General features: G+C 40.9%; 2 protein-coding genes across 11 annotated transcripts in view; both read left to right on the forward strand.

Moving 5' to 3' along the window:
• DENND1A (DENN domain containing 1A) overlaps positions 1–13,156 on the forward strand; it is a 542,106-nt gene that overhangs the window by 360,862 nt on the left and 168,088 nt on the right. The gene's annotated exons all lie outside the window — the stretch shown is intronic.
• LOC113619721 (mitochondrial fission regulator 1-like) lies at positions 9,186–11,260 on the forward strand. 2 transcript variants are annotated; one of them, XM_027104918.1, is made up of 2 exons: positions 9,186–9,946; positions 10,017–10,272. In XM_027104918.1, the coding sequence occupies exons 1-2, from the start codon at positions 9,493–9,495 to the stop codon at positions 10,181–10,183; spliced, it is 621 nt and encodes a 206-aa protein (XP_026960719.1). In that variant the 5' UTR covers positions 9,186–9,492; the 3' UTR covers positions 10,184–10,272. The 2 variants fall into 2 exon arrangements, with proteins under 2 accessions (XP_026960719.1, XP_026960718.1); XM_027104917.1 differs by having other exon boundaries at positions 9,186–11,260.

Raw genomic sequence — 13,156 nt, forward strand, 5'->3', positions numbered from 1 at the left:
CCTAGCCCCATGGAGTAGGTGAGGGAGAAAAGAACCTCAGGGAGCATGTGTCTTGCCACAGATCATACGGCTGGTGGGGGCAGAGCTGCGATCGGAGCCTAGTCTGAATGACACCCAGCCCGTGTTGTCTCCAGTCCGTGTACACGGTCCCACTCTGAGGCAGAGAGAGATGACAGCGTAGGAAAAATACAAGTGCCAGACCCTATGAGGTTTGCTGTTGATCATGTCAGGACAGGGTACGTGGTTGGTGTCTCAGGGCCTCTGGGCTGTAATTTGAGTTCTTTTTGGTCCAAGGAATTTGAGCTTTCTATTCCGGTTCCCTTTCAGTGGAAAAGTTCTCCTTTTAAGTCATGGGTGTCTTAGGTATGGACCTTGTAAGTGCTGAATAAATGTGGCAAGTGAGCCTGGGGTATTTGAAGTACAAGGAATGGCCAGGGGCCCCAGGCAGCCCAAGATGAGTGACTGATGGCTCAGAAACCATGGAGTGGACTGACTATCCCATATGCAGTGCTCTGAGCCAGGGTTGGGCATCAAATAGCAAAGATGAAGCAGATCTAGTCCCTTCCTTCAAATAGCATATTCCAGTGGGGGAAACAGACCTGTGAATCACATATATCTCAGGGTATAGCGTAACAGGGGCCACAAAGAAAATAGGAATCAGGCTCAGAGGAGCCCAGGGAGAGGGCACTGAAGGCTTCCTGCAGATGGCGCATTCCAAGATGCCTTTCAGGTGATCAGTGAGGTGGCCTCAGGGAACCAAGGAAACTTGAGCAAGTTATTTTCCCTCTCTGAGCTTCAGTTTCCCATCCTCAGAAGAGGACTGCTAGGCCTGTCATTAGATCGTTGTGGCAGGTAAGTGAGATGGGGCTGTTCATCAGGTGCTTGACACCGTGCTCACTTGTCAGTGTTTGATAAATGGTGCTGCATTTGTTCTTAATAAAAATCATTGTCAATAATTACAGCCAGAGTTAGAGGACAGTTGGTTCCCTCCATGTCCTAACAGTTCTCAGCCCACATGAAAAGGACCTCCCATTTGCAAGCTGGTTTGTGGAGGGTGAGAATGTTCCACAGCAGTTGTTTCCAGAATGGGGCTTTAGACTCATCAAAGATTCCAAGATAGTAGTGAGGAGGGAATATGGTCCATATAGTACTTACTGTGTTTCAGTGGAATTCATAGATTTGATTTTTTTTTTTTAACTCAGAAAACCAGTCTTTTATTTTTAAAGCTCTGCCATATATCTCTAGTGGGTGTCTATGGTCACCTGCCACACTCGTTCCAGATTGTCCGTGTAGCCAGCAAACAGAGTCTGGCCAACAGCAGACGAAGCCAGAGAGTCACACTGGGGCAGCCGTGCCTTGCTGCTGGTACTGATAACTCGTTGCTTCAGTTCATCTACAATGACCTTGCCCTTCAAGTCCCAGATCTGGATGCTGGGCCTGTGGCAGCAGAGCCAGTGTCTGTTGGGGCTGAAGCACGGGGCGCTGATGATGTCCACCCCATCTAGTGTTGAAAGGTGCTTGCCTTCATTGAGGCTACATGAGCTGTCAAGTCCTTGAGAGGGGAAAGTTTGTCCGGTACACCTTTGCATCCTCTGCTCGTGGTACAGAACCAGGTCCTTTCAGTGTATCAGCATGTCCACAGTTGACCTCACAATCTCCCCTTTTGCCAAAGCTACTTGTTTACTGCATCTGACAGATTCTGCTTCTTAAACTTTCCCAAATCCTTGTCTCCATCCCTCCTAAACACCACCTAGTCCAAGCTCTTATTTCTCTCCTGTACTGTTTCCCTCAGCCTCTGAACTGGTTCTTCAGACTCCAGCCCTTCTTCCTCATGTACTAGAGAGCCCTTTCCAAAACATAAATTTAACTTTATTTCTTCCTACTGAAAACCATTTCATCAGTGAATATAATTTTAAAAACAAAAAACAAGTTCTGAAAACAAAAGCATCCTTCTATAACTTCCCAGTGCCTACAGATTAGAGGCAAGTTTCTTTTGTTGGCTTTGGAATCAGACCTTTGTTTAAATTCTGGCTTCTTCACTTACTAATCATGTGATCTTGGGCAAAATTAGGTAAGCTCTCTGAGCCTTAGTTTCCTTATAATATATGGTTGTGTGAATTAAATGTAATGAATATAATATGTATAAAGCAGTTATCCTCTGAGCTCTGTAGGTGGTAGTCAATGATGATGAATTACGGATGCAAATGATGGTTAGCATGGCATGCAGGGCCCTCCTTTATGATAGGATCCTCCCATTTTTTTCCCATAACTTTAGCTCTTTCCTGTCCCTGCTTCAAACCCTATGTTATAGGTGTTTGGAATTAGTAGTTCTCCCAAGCTTACATGTTGTTTCATGACTTTATACTTTGCATACAGTTTCTTTTGTCCCAAATGTCCTACCCCATCTGTCAATCACTAATGAAAAATGAAACTCATTTTTCAAAACTTAGGCTAAACCTAAGTCTGTAAAAACCTTCCCTGACCTCTCCAAGTAGATTTGACCGTACCTTTCTTTTTGTCCTCTCAAACCCTTATATTGCTTATAAAATTATACTTACCATCCAGCGGTATAATTTATTACACATTTCTGGCTTTCTCTTTTAATTGTGAGTTCTTTGAGGGCAGGAATCAAGTTTTATTCATCTTTGTTTCCGAGGGATGTAGCAGCCACTGAATAGATAGATGGAAGGATGGAAGGGACATGTGGATTGGGTTATTTTGGTAGATGAAATGTTGCAAAACATGGCATCCATGCTGGAAATTTTATTAAAAGAGGCCTTTGTTCTGTTTCTAGCCATGATGGAATAATTGGAACTGAATTTCTCCTCCCTCCATTTACAAATAAAACTCTGGGCAAATATGAAAACAGCTGTTTTCACGTATTGGACAACAAGCAGTGCAGGAATATAATCCCTGAGAGAAAGGAAGCAATTGAGAAGAGGCCTGTGATCCCCCTGGCTTTCTGCCTTGAGGCATTTTCTGGACCCTGTTGCCAGAGGGGACTCCCCAGCAAAGCACACCATCTTGCTGAATCAAGGGGGTAGAGATCTGAGTTTGAGGGAGAGGTGGTTTAAATTTGTGGGTCAGAGTACCAGATAGGAGGGAGCTACTCAGCAAAAATCTGAATTGAGTCCCCTTCACTAACCTTCTGTAGGCTGATCTGCCCGTGTATAGAGGGGAGCTCCTAAGAGTAGGAGCCATTCAAGCTCCAGCCGGCCAGAGTAAGATCTTGTTGATCACTCAGGCAGTCGTTAGAGACCCACAGAGGCCATGCCTTGGTGTAGTAGTCTAGATTAGCTCTAGGGTAAAGATGATTTTAGCCCTGCCCTAACACAGCTTAAAATCAAGCCTTGAGGAACACAAGACAGATCTTCTGTGATACTGGTAACGTGCTGGCTTTTGATCTGAGTGCCAAGTACGTGGGCAAGAATTTATCAAGCTGTACACAAATGATATGTGTACTTTTATGTATGTATGTTAAACTTCAGTAAAAACTTTTAAACAAAACCATTTCTTTTTAAGCCTTATCAGGATCAATCTGATATACAGGAAAATTAACCTGTCAAAGTAAACTTCAACCCTCTTTTAAAAAAGACAACAAAATCTGATACCCAACAATGTAACGTTCACAATATCTAGCATCCTATCAAAAAAAATACTGGACAGGTGGGAATGTAAATTGATATAGCCACTATGGAGAACAGTATGGAGGTTCCTTAAAAAATTAGAAATAGAACTACCATACGACCCAGCAACCCCACTACTGGGCGTATACCCTGAGAAAACCATAATTCAAAAAGAGTCATGTACCAAAATGTTCATTGCAGCTCTATTTACAATAGCCAGGACATGGAAGCAACCTAAGTGTCCATCAACAGATGAATGGATAAAGAAGATGTGGCACATATATACAACAGAATATTACTCAGCTGTAAAAAAGAATGAAACTGAGTTATTTGTAGTGAGGTGGATGGACCTAGAGACTGTCATACAGAGTGAAGTAAGTCAGAAAGAGAAAAACAAATACCGTATGCTAACACATATATATGGAATCTAAAAAAAAAAGGTCAGAAAAACCTAGGGGCAAGACGGGAATAAAGATGCAGACCTACTAGAGAATGGACCGGAAGATACGGGGAAGGGGAAGGGGAAGGGTAAGCTGTGACAAAGTGAGAGAGTGGCATGGACATATATACACTACCAAACATAAAGTAGCTAGCTAGTGGGAAGCAGCTGCATAGCAGCGGGAGATCAGTTCAGTGCTTTGTGACCACCTAGAGGGGTGGGATAGGGAGGGTGGGAGGGAGGGAGATGCAATAGGGAAGAGATATGGAGACATAGGTATAACTGACTCACTTTGTTATAAACTAGAAACTAACACACCATTGTAAAGCAATTATACTCTAATAAAGATGTTAAAAAAAATACTAGACATGTTGAGAATCAGGAAAAATGTAACCCGTAACCAAGAGAAAAATTAGTTAACAGAAACAAACTAAAAAATGACGATATGATGGAATTAGCAGATGAGAACCTTAAGATAGACATTATAAAAGTTATAAGTATGCTCATGAATTTAAAGGAAGACTTGAACTAAATGAGGAGAGAAATGGAAGCTATAAAAAGAATGAATGAAAGGGAATATCTAGAGGTGAAAGATATAATACCTGGAATGAAAATTTCACTGATAGGATTAAAAGGATATTAGACACTACAGCACAAATGATCAATGAACTCGAAGACATAGCAATAAAAACTATCCATTATGAAGCATAGAAAGGAAAAAGACTGAAAAAGGTTGACAGAACCTCGAGGACCCATAGCACAATATCAAGAGGACTAACATACATGTAAGTAGAATCCTAGAAGGAGAGGAGGGTGGAGAGAGACAGAAAAAATGTTTAATGAGATTATAGACAATTTTTCTTCAGTTTTGATGAAAACAATCAACTCAGTTCCAGGAAGCTGAATGAACCTCGAGCATAATAGACGCAAACAAAACCACACAAAGGTGCATCATGATAATTACTCAAAACAAGTGATACGAAGAAAAGTTTAAAATTAGCTAAAGAAGAAAGACACATTATGTAAAAGAAAAAAGTGATTACGGAAGACTTCTTGTAAGAAACAACATGAACCAGAAGATAATGGAATGACATTTTTAAAGTAATGAAGGAAAATTTTCTTCAACCTCGAAATCTATATCCAGTGAAAATATCCTTCAAAAATAAAGGCAAGGGCTTCCCTCGTGGCGCGGTGGTTGAGAGTCCACCTGCCGATGCAGGGGACACGGGTTCGTGCCCCGGTCAGGGAAGATCCCACATGCCATGGAGCGGCTGGGCCCGTGAGCCATGGCCGCTGAGCCTGCGTGCCTGGAGCCTGTGCTCCGCGACGGAAGAGGCCACAACAGTGAGAGGCCCGCGTACCGCAAAAAAAAAAAAGATAAATGAGTATTTAAAGTAAATAATATCAGTGTATTATGTGCTGTACGTAGAAGTAAAATGTATGACAACAGTAGGACAAAGGACGGGGAGAATGGAAGTATACTGTTTTAAGGTTCTTAAATTATATGTAAACTGTTATAATATTATTTGAAAGTAGACTATTAAGTTAAAAATGTATATTGTAGGATTTCCCTCGTGTCACAGTGGTTAAGAATCCGCCTGCCAATGCAGGGGACACAGGTTCGAGCCCTGGTCTGGGAAGATACCACATGCCACAGAGCAACTAAGCCTGTGTGCCACAACTACTGAGCCTGTGCTCTAGAGCCCATGAGCCACAACTACTGAGCCTGCGCACCTAGAGCCTGTGCTCTGCAACAAGAGAAGCCACCACAGTGAGAAGCCTGCACACTGCAACGAAGAACAGCCCCCGCTCGACACAACTAGAGAAAGCCCGTGCACAGCAATGAAGACCCAACGCAGCCAAAAATAAATAAATAAAATTTAAAAAAATGTATATTGTAAACCTTAGAAGACCACTAAGGAAAAAGAAAGTGGTATATAGCTAATAAACCAATATTGAAGATCCAAAAGATTTTGGAGGCGGGAAGGATAAAGGAACCAAACACAGATGGAACAAATAGAAAAGTTAGCAAGATGATAGATTTACCCAACTATAGTGATTATTACATTAAATGTACGTGGTCTAAATACTCCACTTATTGGAGATTATTAAATTATATTTTAAAAGTAAGACCCAATTGTATGCTGTCTACAAGAATTCCACTTTAAAGAGTCAGATGAAAAGTAAAAGGGTAGAGAAGATATACCATACAAACACTAATGAAGAGAATTGGTAGGGGAGGAGAGACAAATCTTCCTTATAAAAGAATTTCAAATTAATATCTGTAGATATTGTCCTGTCTAGGAGAAGGAGCTTAATCTCTGTGTCCGCACCCCCCCCACACACACACACACCCCCCACACTTGAGTGTGGGCTGGACTTAGTGACTCACTTCCAAAACTAGTGTATATAAAGGGAAAAAGAGTAACTTTAGTGGAGAAATGGCAGAAACTACCTTAACCAAGTGATGTCATGTGAATATCACTGTAAACTTGATATGACGTGATGAGGAGGATATGTCACTTTTGTGTTATTCTTTCCAGAAACCCAGTAAAATCATGACAAAACCTTCAGATAAACTCAAATTGAGGGACATTCTATCAAATACCTGACCAGTACTTCTCAAAACTATCAAGGTCAGGGACTTCATTGGCGGTCCAGTGGTTAAGACTCGGTGCTTCCACTGCAGGGGGCACGGATTCAATCCCTGGTCGGGGAACTAAGATACCGCATGCCGCGCAGTGCAGCCCCCCCCCCAAAATTTTTTTTTTTAAATTGGAATTCTGGGTTGAATTCTAGGATAGAAAAGACGCATTAATGGAAAAACTGATGAAATCACAATAAAGTTTGGAGTTTAGTTAATAATAATGTACCAATGTCAGTTTCTTAGTTTTGACAAATGCACCATGGTAATGTAAGGTATGGGAAACTGAAACTGCGTTGAGGAGTATCTGGGCACTCTCTCTACTATCTTTGCAACTTTTCTGTGAATCTAAGAATATTCCAAAATGTATATTTTTTGAAAAAGAGAAACAGAAAAAAGGAATTAAGGGAGTATTAGTAACAATTTGATGCCTATAATTTTGACAAATTGGATGAAATGAACAAATGCCTTGAAATACACAGTTAACATAAAGTGACTGAAGAAGGAATAGAAAGTTGAAATAGTACTGTTTCTATTAAAGAAATTTGAATTTGTAATTAATTAAAACTTTCCCACAAAGAAAACTCCAGGCCCAGAGAGCTTCACGGATTAGTTCTATCATATATTTTAGGATACATCTTACACTAACTTTTTCAGAAAATAGAGAGGAAAGGAACACCTTCCACCTTATTTTATGAGGTCAGCATTACCCTGACATGAAAATCAAACAAAGAATTTACAAGAAAAAAAAATATTGATCAATATACCTAATAAATATAGATGTAAAAACCTTTAACAAAATATTAGCCAATTGAATCCAGCAATATAAAAAGGATAATACATCATGATCAAATGTGTACAGATTGGTTAAATATTTGAAAATAAATCAGTGTAATTTACCATATCAACAGACTAAAAAAGGAAAACTATATCGAAACATAAGCCAAAAAAGTATTTTAGGAAAAATTCAACATCTGTCCTTGATAAAAGCTCTTAGCAAACCTAGGTATCCTCATAGTGATAAAGAGCATCTCGGAAGAACTTAGAGCCAACATACTTTGTGGTGAAAGACTGAATGCTTTCCCCTTGAGAACGAGAACAAAAAAAGGATGTTAGCTCTTCCCATTTCTATTCAGCATGGTACTGGAGGTTCTAACCACTCACTAAGACAAGGAAAAGAAATAAAAGCCCTAAAGGTTAGAAAGAAGGAAGAAAAATTGTCTTTATTCAGACAACATGATCATGTATATGGAAAATCCAAAGGGGGTCTCATAAACAAATTTAGCAAAGGTACAGGATAAGGTTAGCATATAAAAACCAAATGTACTTCTATATGCTAGTAATGAGCAATTGAAAAATGAAATATTTTAAAGTACCATTTTAAATAGCATACAAAACACAGAATACTTAGGAATACATTTAACAAAATATGTGCAAGATTTGTATACTGAAAGCTATAAAACATTTCTCAGAAAATAATTTAAAAGACCTAAACAAATGGAGAGATACTCCACTTTTTGGATTGGAAGACTCAATATTTTTAAGATGTTAATTTTTCCTAAATTGATCTATAGATTCAATATAATCCCAGCCCAAATTCCAGATGGCTTAAAAAAAAAACAACTTGAGCTGATTCTAACATGCACATGAATATGCGAAAGATCTAGAATAGCCAAAACAATGTTGAAAAAGAACAAAGTTGTAGGACTTGTATTACCTACTTTTAAGGCTTCCAGTAAAGTTATAGTAAATGTAGATCAACATTGTAGGTAAACATAGAGTTCAATAGAACAGAATAAATAGTTCAGAATTAGGCCCACACATAAATGGTTAATTGATCTTCAACAAACATGCCAAAGTAATTCAATTGAGGAAGGATAGTTTTCTTCAACAAATGCTACTGGAAGAACTGGATATCTATATGGAAAAAAATGAGTGTTGACTTTTACCTCTTTCAAATATTAGCCCAAAATGGATTATAGACCTAAACTTAGAGGCAAAAACTATAAAATGAATAGAAGAAAAGATAGGAGAAAATCTTCATGAACTTAAGGTAAGCATAGTTTTCTTAGTTAAGACATAAAACACAGGGACTTACCTGGTGGCACAGTGGTTAAGAATCTGCCTGTCAATGCAGGGGGCGTGGGTTCGAGCCCTGGTCCTGGAAGATCCCACATGCCACGGAGCAACTAAGCGCATGCACCACAACTACTGAGCCTAAGCTCTAGAGCCCTCAAGCCACAACTACTGAGCCCATGTGCCACAACTACTGAGCCCATGTGCCACAACTACTGAAGCTCGCGCACCTAGAGCCTGTGCTCCGCCAGAAGAGAAGCCGTTGCAATGAAGCCCACACACCGCAACAGAGAGTAGCCCCCACTCACCGCAACTAGAGAAAGTCCGCGCACAGCAACGAATACCCAATGCAGCCAAAAAAAAAAAAGTCACCATTTTACAAATGAAGGGGCAAGCCACAGACTGAGAGAAAATATTCTTGATACTTATATCTGCAAAAGGACTTTTTCCCCAGAATATATAAAGAACCCTTAAACTGAATAATAAGACAGCAGCCCAATTAAAAAGTAGGCAAAAGACTTGAAGAGTCACTCAACAATAAAAGATATTCAAATGGCCAATAAGGCTGTGGCAGGAGGGGCCCTGAGGAAGATAAGTCTGGTGTTTCTTAAAATGGCCTGATATGAAGGCTTCACGCCTCCTGCCATTCCAAGCCTCCAGAGCTGCCCTGTGTCTGCCTTGTGCTTCAAGTGCAGGAGCCAGTTGAAATGTCAGGAATGGAGGCCAATGTGACCATCCCAATCTGGCAAAACAAGCCACGTGGGGCTGCTGAAAGTATAGTGAGAAGAATCGGGACCGACCTGCCCCTGAAGCCATGTCCCCGGGCATCCTTTGAGACCCTGCCCAACATCTCTGACCTGTGTCTGAGGCATGTACTGCCAGTCCCTACTCTGGCTGACATCGTCTGGATTCCTGCAGATGTAGAGGAGACTTATGTCCTGGTCAGGAGCGATACACGCCCCCTGAGGCACACCTGCAAGCCCAGCCCTCTGATCGTCATTCAGCGCAATGCCTCAGTGCCCAAACTGCGTGGGTCGGAGGAGAGGCTTCTGGCCTTGAAGAAGCCAGCCCTGCCAGCCCTTGGCTGCACCAAAGAGCTGCAGGATGAGCTGAGCCACCTGAGCAGCCAGATTGCTAAAATGGTGTCAGCTGATGCAGGAAGTTCAAATGTCTCTTCTCCCTTACCTTGTTTTGGATCCTCATTCTACTCTACAACTTCCTTTGTCATTAGTGACATCACCAAGGAGACCAAGGTACAGGTCCCTGAGCTTCCATCAGTCCCCCTGCTTTGTTCTGCCAGCCCTGAATGTTGCAAACCAGAACACAAAGCTACCTGCAGCCCGTCCGAAGAAGATGACTGCGTCTTTCTGTCCAAGGCCAGCAGCTTTGCAGATATGATGGATATCCTAAAGGACTTCCACCGAGTGAAGCAGAGCCAAGACCTGAACTGGAGTTTATTGAAGGAGGAAGACCCTGCCATGCTTACCTCTGAGGTCCTAAGGAGGAAGTTTGCTCTGAAGGAAGAAGATACCAGTAGAAAAGGAAATTGATAGCACTCAGCTCTGCAAACTAAGCCTCAGGCTCCTGGAATTCCTTCAATAGCTGCCTTCCTCACCGCAGATGCTTCTGCCTCTCAATTAGAAATCTTCTGCAACAGTCTTGCCGAAAGCTAGAGCTTAGACCAAGAGAAGAGCTGCACTGTATGTTTTCCATACTTCAAACCTTAGCAGAAGCTAAGGCCTGTTTTGAGCTGAGACACGTTACAGGTAATTGTATAGGTTGGAATGTCCCAGTTTAAAGGGTGAGATAGAAGTTTCTGGTTTTTCCTTGCCCCTGTGTGAAAATAGGTCCTAAATGAATGACTGACTTCACTGCACTAGACCCCATAACTGGTCTTACTGAACACTTTGTGCCCAGCAGTCACTTACTCTGAGTGGCTTCCTTGCAGCAGAGCAGGGCTGAGGGCAGGGGGCTATGTTTATGTGCACGTTCACAGAGCAGGGAAGATCTTATGCTGCTCCATCATGAACTGACACCAGTGCCCAGCAATCACTCCCTCCCCCTTCCCGGTCCAACACCTACATGTAGAGGTCGGGCCACTGGACCAGCTGACACTTGGGCTGCTGGGAGGCCTGGGCTGTTTTTTTCTTAAATATATTTTGTAATACTGTACAACCAAATCTACCTTCCAAGGCCCTGGGGCCTCATTGGTTCCACTAATTGAAAGCTCTTTCTCTTCCACAAACTTGAGTTTAAGCCCAGTAGGAAAGAGAAATGGAGAGGGGAAAGAGAGTACCATCCTTCTTCCAGGCCCTTGACTGCTCCTTTGCATTGGGCCAAGGTTTTTACTACCACACCGTCCATGACTCGGATGCCCTCAGGTCCGTTTTCTCTACGGTATGTATCCTGTGTGTGTTTAGGTTGAAGCACTACCTGACATTAAAGGACGGATTTGGAGAGAAAAAAGAAAAACAATAGCCAGTAAGCACAGGGAAAGATGTTCCATGAGGGTGTAAATTGATACCACAAGGAAGGTACTGCTATATACCCACTGGTATGGCTAAAGTAAAAAGACTGCATTTCTTATAAATGAGTATCTTAAACAAATGTTTACTCTGTGACCAAGTAATTTCAGTCTTAGGTATACACGCAAGAAGATGAAAACTTATGTACACACAGACGCATGGACGTGAATGTTTTTAACAGCTTTGTTCATAATTGCCAAAAACTGGAAACATTCCAGATGTCCTTCAACTGGTGAGGGACAGTGGTGTGCCTGTAAAATGGAATACTGCTTGGCAATCAAAAGAAACTAAGTACTGATCTATCCAACAAAATGGATGAATCTCACATTATGCTAAGTGAAATAATCCATTTATTTGACGTTTTGGAATAGGCAAAACTGTTGAGCGAGAACTCGGATGAGCGGTTGTCCGGAGAAGGGCTGGGAGGAGCAGCTGACTGTCAAGGGGTGTGAGGGCATTTGGGGTGACGGAGCTGTTCTGTATCTTGATTGTGGGGATGGTTACATGGCTATGTGCATCTTTCAAAATTCATAAAACTAGCCACCAAAAGTGGTAAATTTTACTATATGTAAGTCATACCTGACTTAAAAAAATTTTTTTTAAAGACTGACAATAACAAGTGTTAGGAAGGATGTGGAACAACTGATCTGAAACTTTCATCACTGGTATTGGGAGCATAAAACAGAACAACCACTTTGGAAAACGGTTGGGCAGTTTTCTCTGAAGTTAAATGTACACCAGCAATATAACCCAATAACCCCACTCCTGGGTATTTATTCAAGAGAAATGAAAATATATATCCAAACAGGTTTGTACACGAGTGTTTATAGCAGCTTTATTCACAGTAAACAATACCTGGTAATAATCCTAATGTCCATCAGCTGATAGATGGAGAAACACTATATTTTATCCCTACTTTTTACTACATGAGTCATTATTCATTGTAACATACTTGTGATACACAAAACAACAGGGATGAATCTTGAGTATATTACACTGAGCAAAAAAAGCCAGACACATGAGAATGTACTATATGATTTCATGTATTTAAAATCTAAAAGAGAGAAAACTACTCTATAGTGGGTGAAAGCAGGCCAGTGGTTGCCTCGGCCTCGGATGGAGAAGGCAGGAACTGATTGAAAAGGGCAGGAAGGAACATTCTGAGGTGAAGGAAGTGTTCTATTTCTTGATTGTGGTGATGGTTACACAGATGTATATATTTGTCAAAACTCATTGAACTGTACTTTTTAAATATATGCATTCTATTGTATATTAGTTATGACTTCATAAAGTAAATTTTCAAAAGGAAGAGGACTTGGAAATTAATTTTAAAAAGGAAGTTCTAATATTGATTAGCTTTCAGAACAGCTCTGCTGATTTTCACATGATTTATGAACATGGGTTAAGGGGTAACTTTGGAGGCAGGGTGGCTCTGGCTTTCTACTAGTTACCTAGACAATTTAGTCTTAAATTTTGTAATCTTAGTTAGCTTTTTGTACCATTAAAAAAAAAAAGAGAGAGAGTTGGCAAGGTTAATACTGTTGTACTTTGCTGGGTTCCATGAAACTTGCCAAATGTACTGCTTTCACTGACAATATTGTATTGTTCCCTAGCTATGGATTTGGGGAAAGGAATATGGCAAGAATAGTCCATCTTTTATTGGTATAAAGGCCTGTTTACAGACTTCTTTTTTTTTTTAATAAATTTATTATTTATTTATTTTTGGCTGCATTGGGTTTTCGTTGCTGGTGTTTATCTCAAGCCCATGTGGATGCTTTGAACAGAAACATAATGTCCCTCCCTCCGCAGCCATTTAACCAAGCACTCTTCATCTGTTTCTCTCTTA

The sequence above is a fragment of the Aethalodelphis obliquidens genome, unplaced genomic scaffold, assembly GCF_003676395.1.
Source record: "Aethalodelphis obliquidens isolate GAN/ISIS:26980383/991018 unplaced genomic scaffold, ASM367639v1 scaffold7, whole genome shotgun sequence".
NCBI classification, from domain to species: domain Eukaryota; kingdom Metazoa; phylum Chordata; class Mammalia; order Artiodactyla; family Delphinidae; genus Aethalodelphis; species Aethalodelphis obliquidens.

Bases quoted from the DNA above. Each gene is read 5' to 3' on its own strand.
- LOC113619721 (XM_027104917.1), top strand. From the start codon at position 9,493: ATGTCAGGAATGGAGGCCAATGTGACCATCCCAATCTGGCAAAACAAG.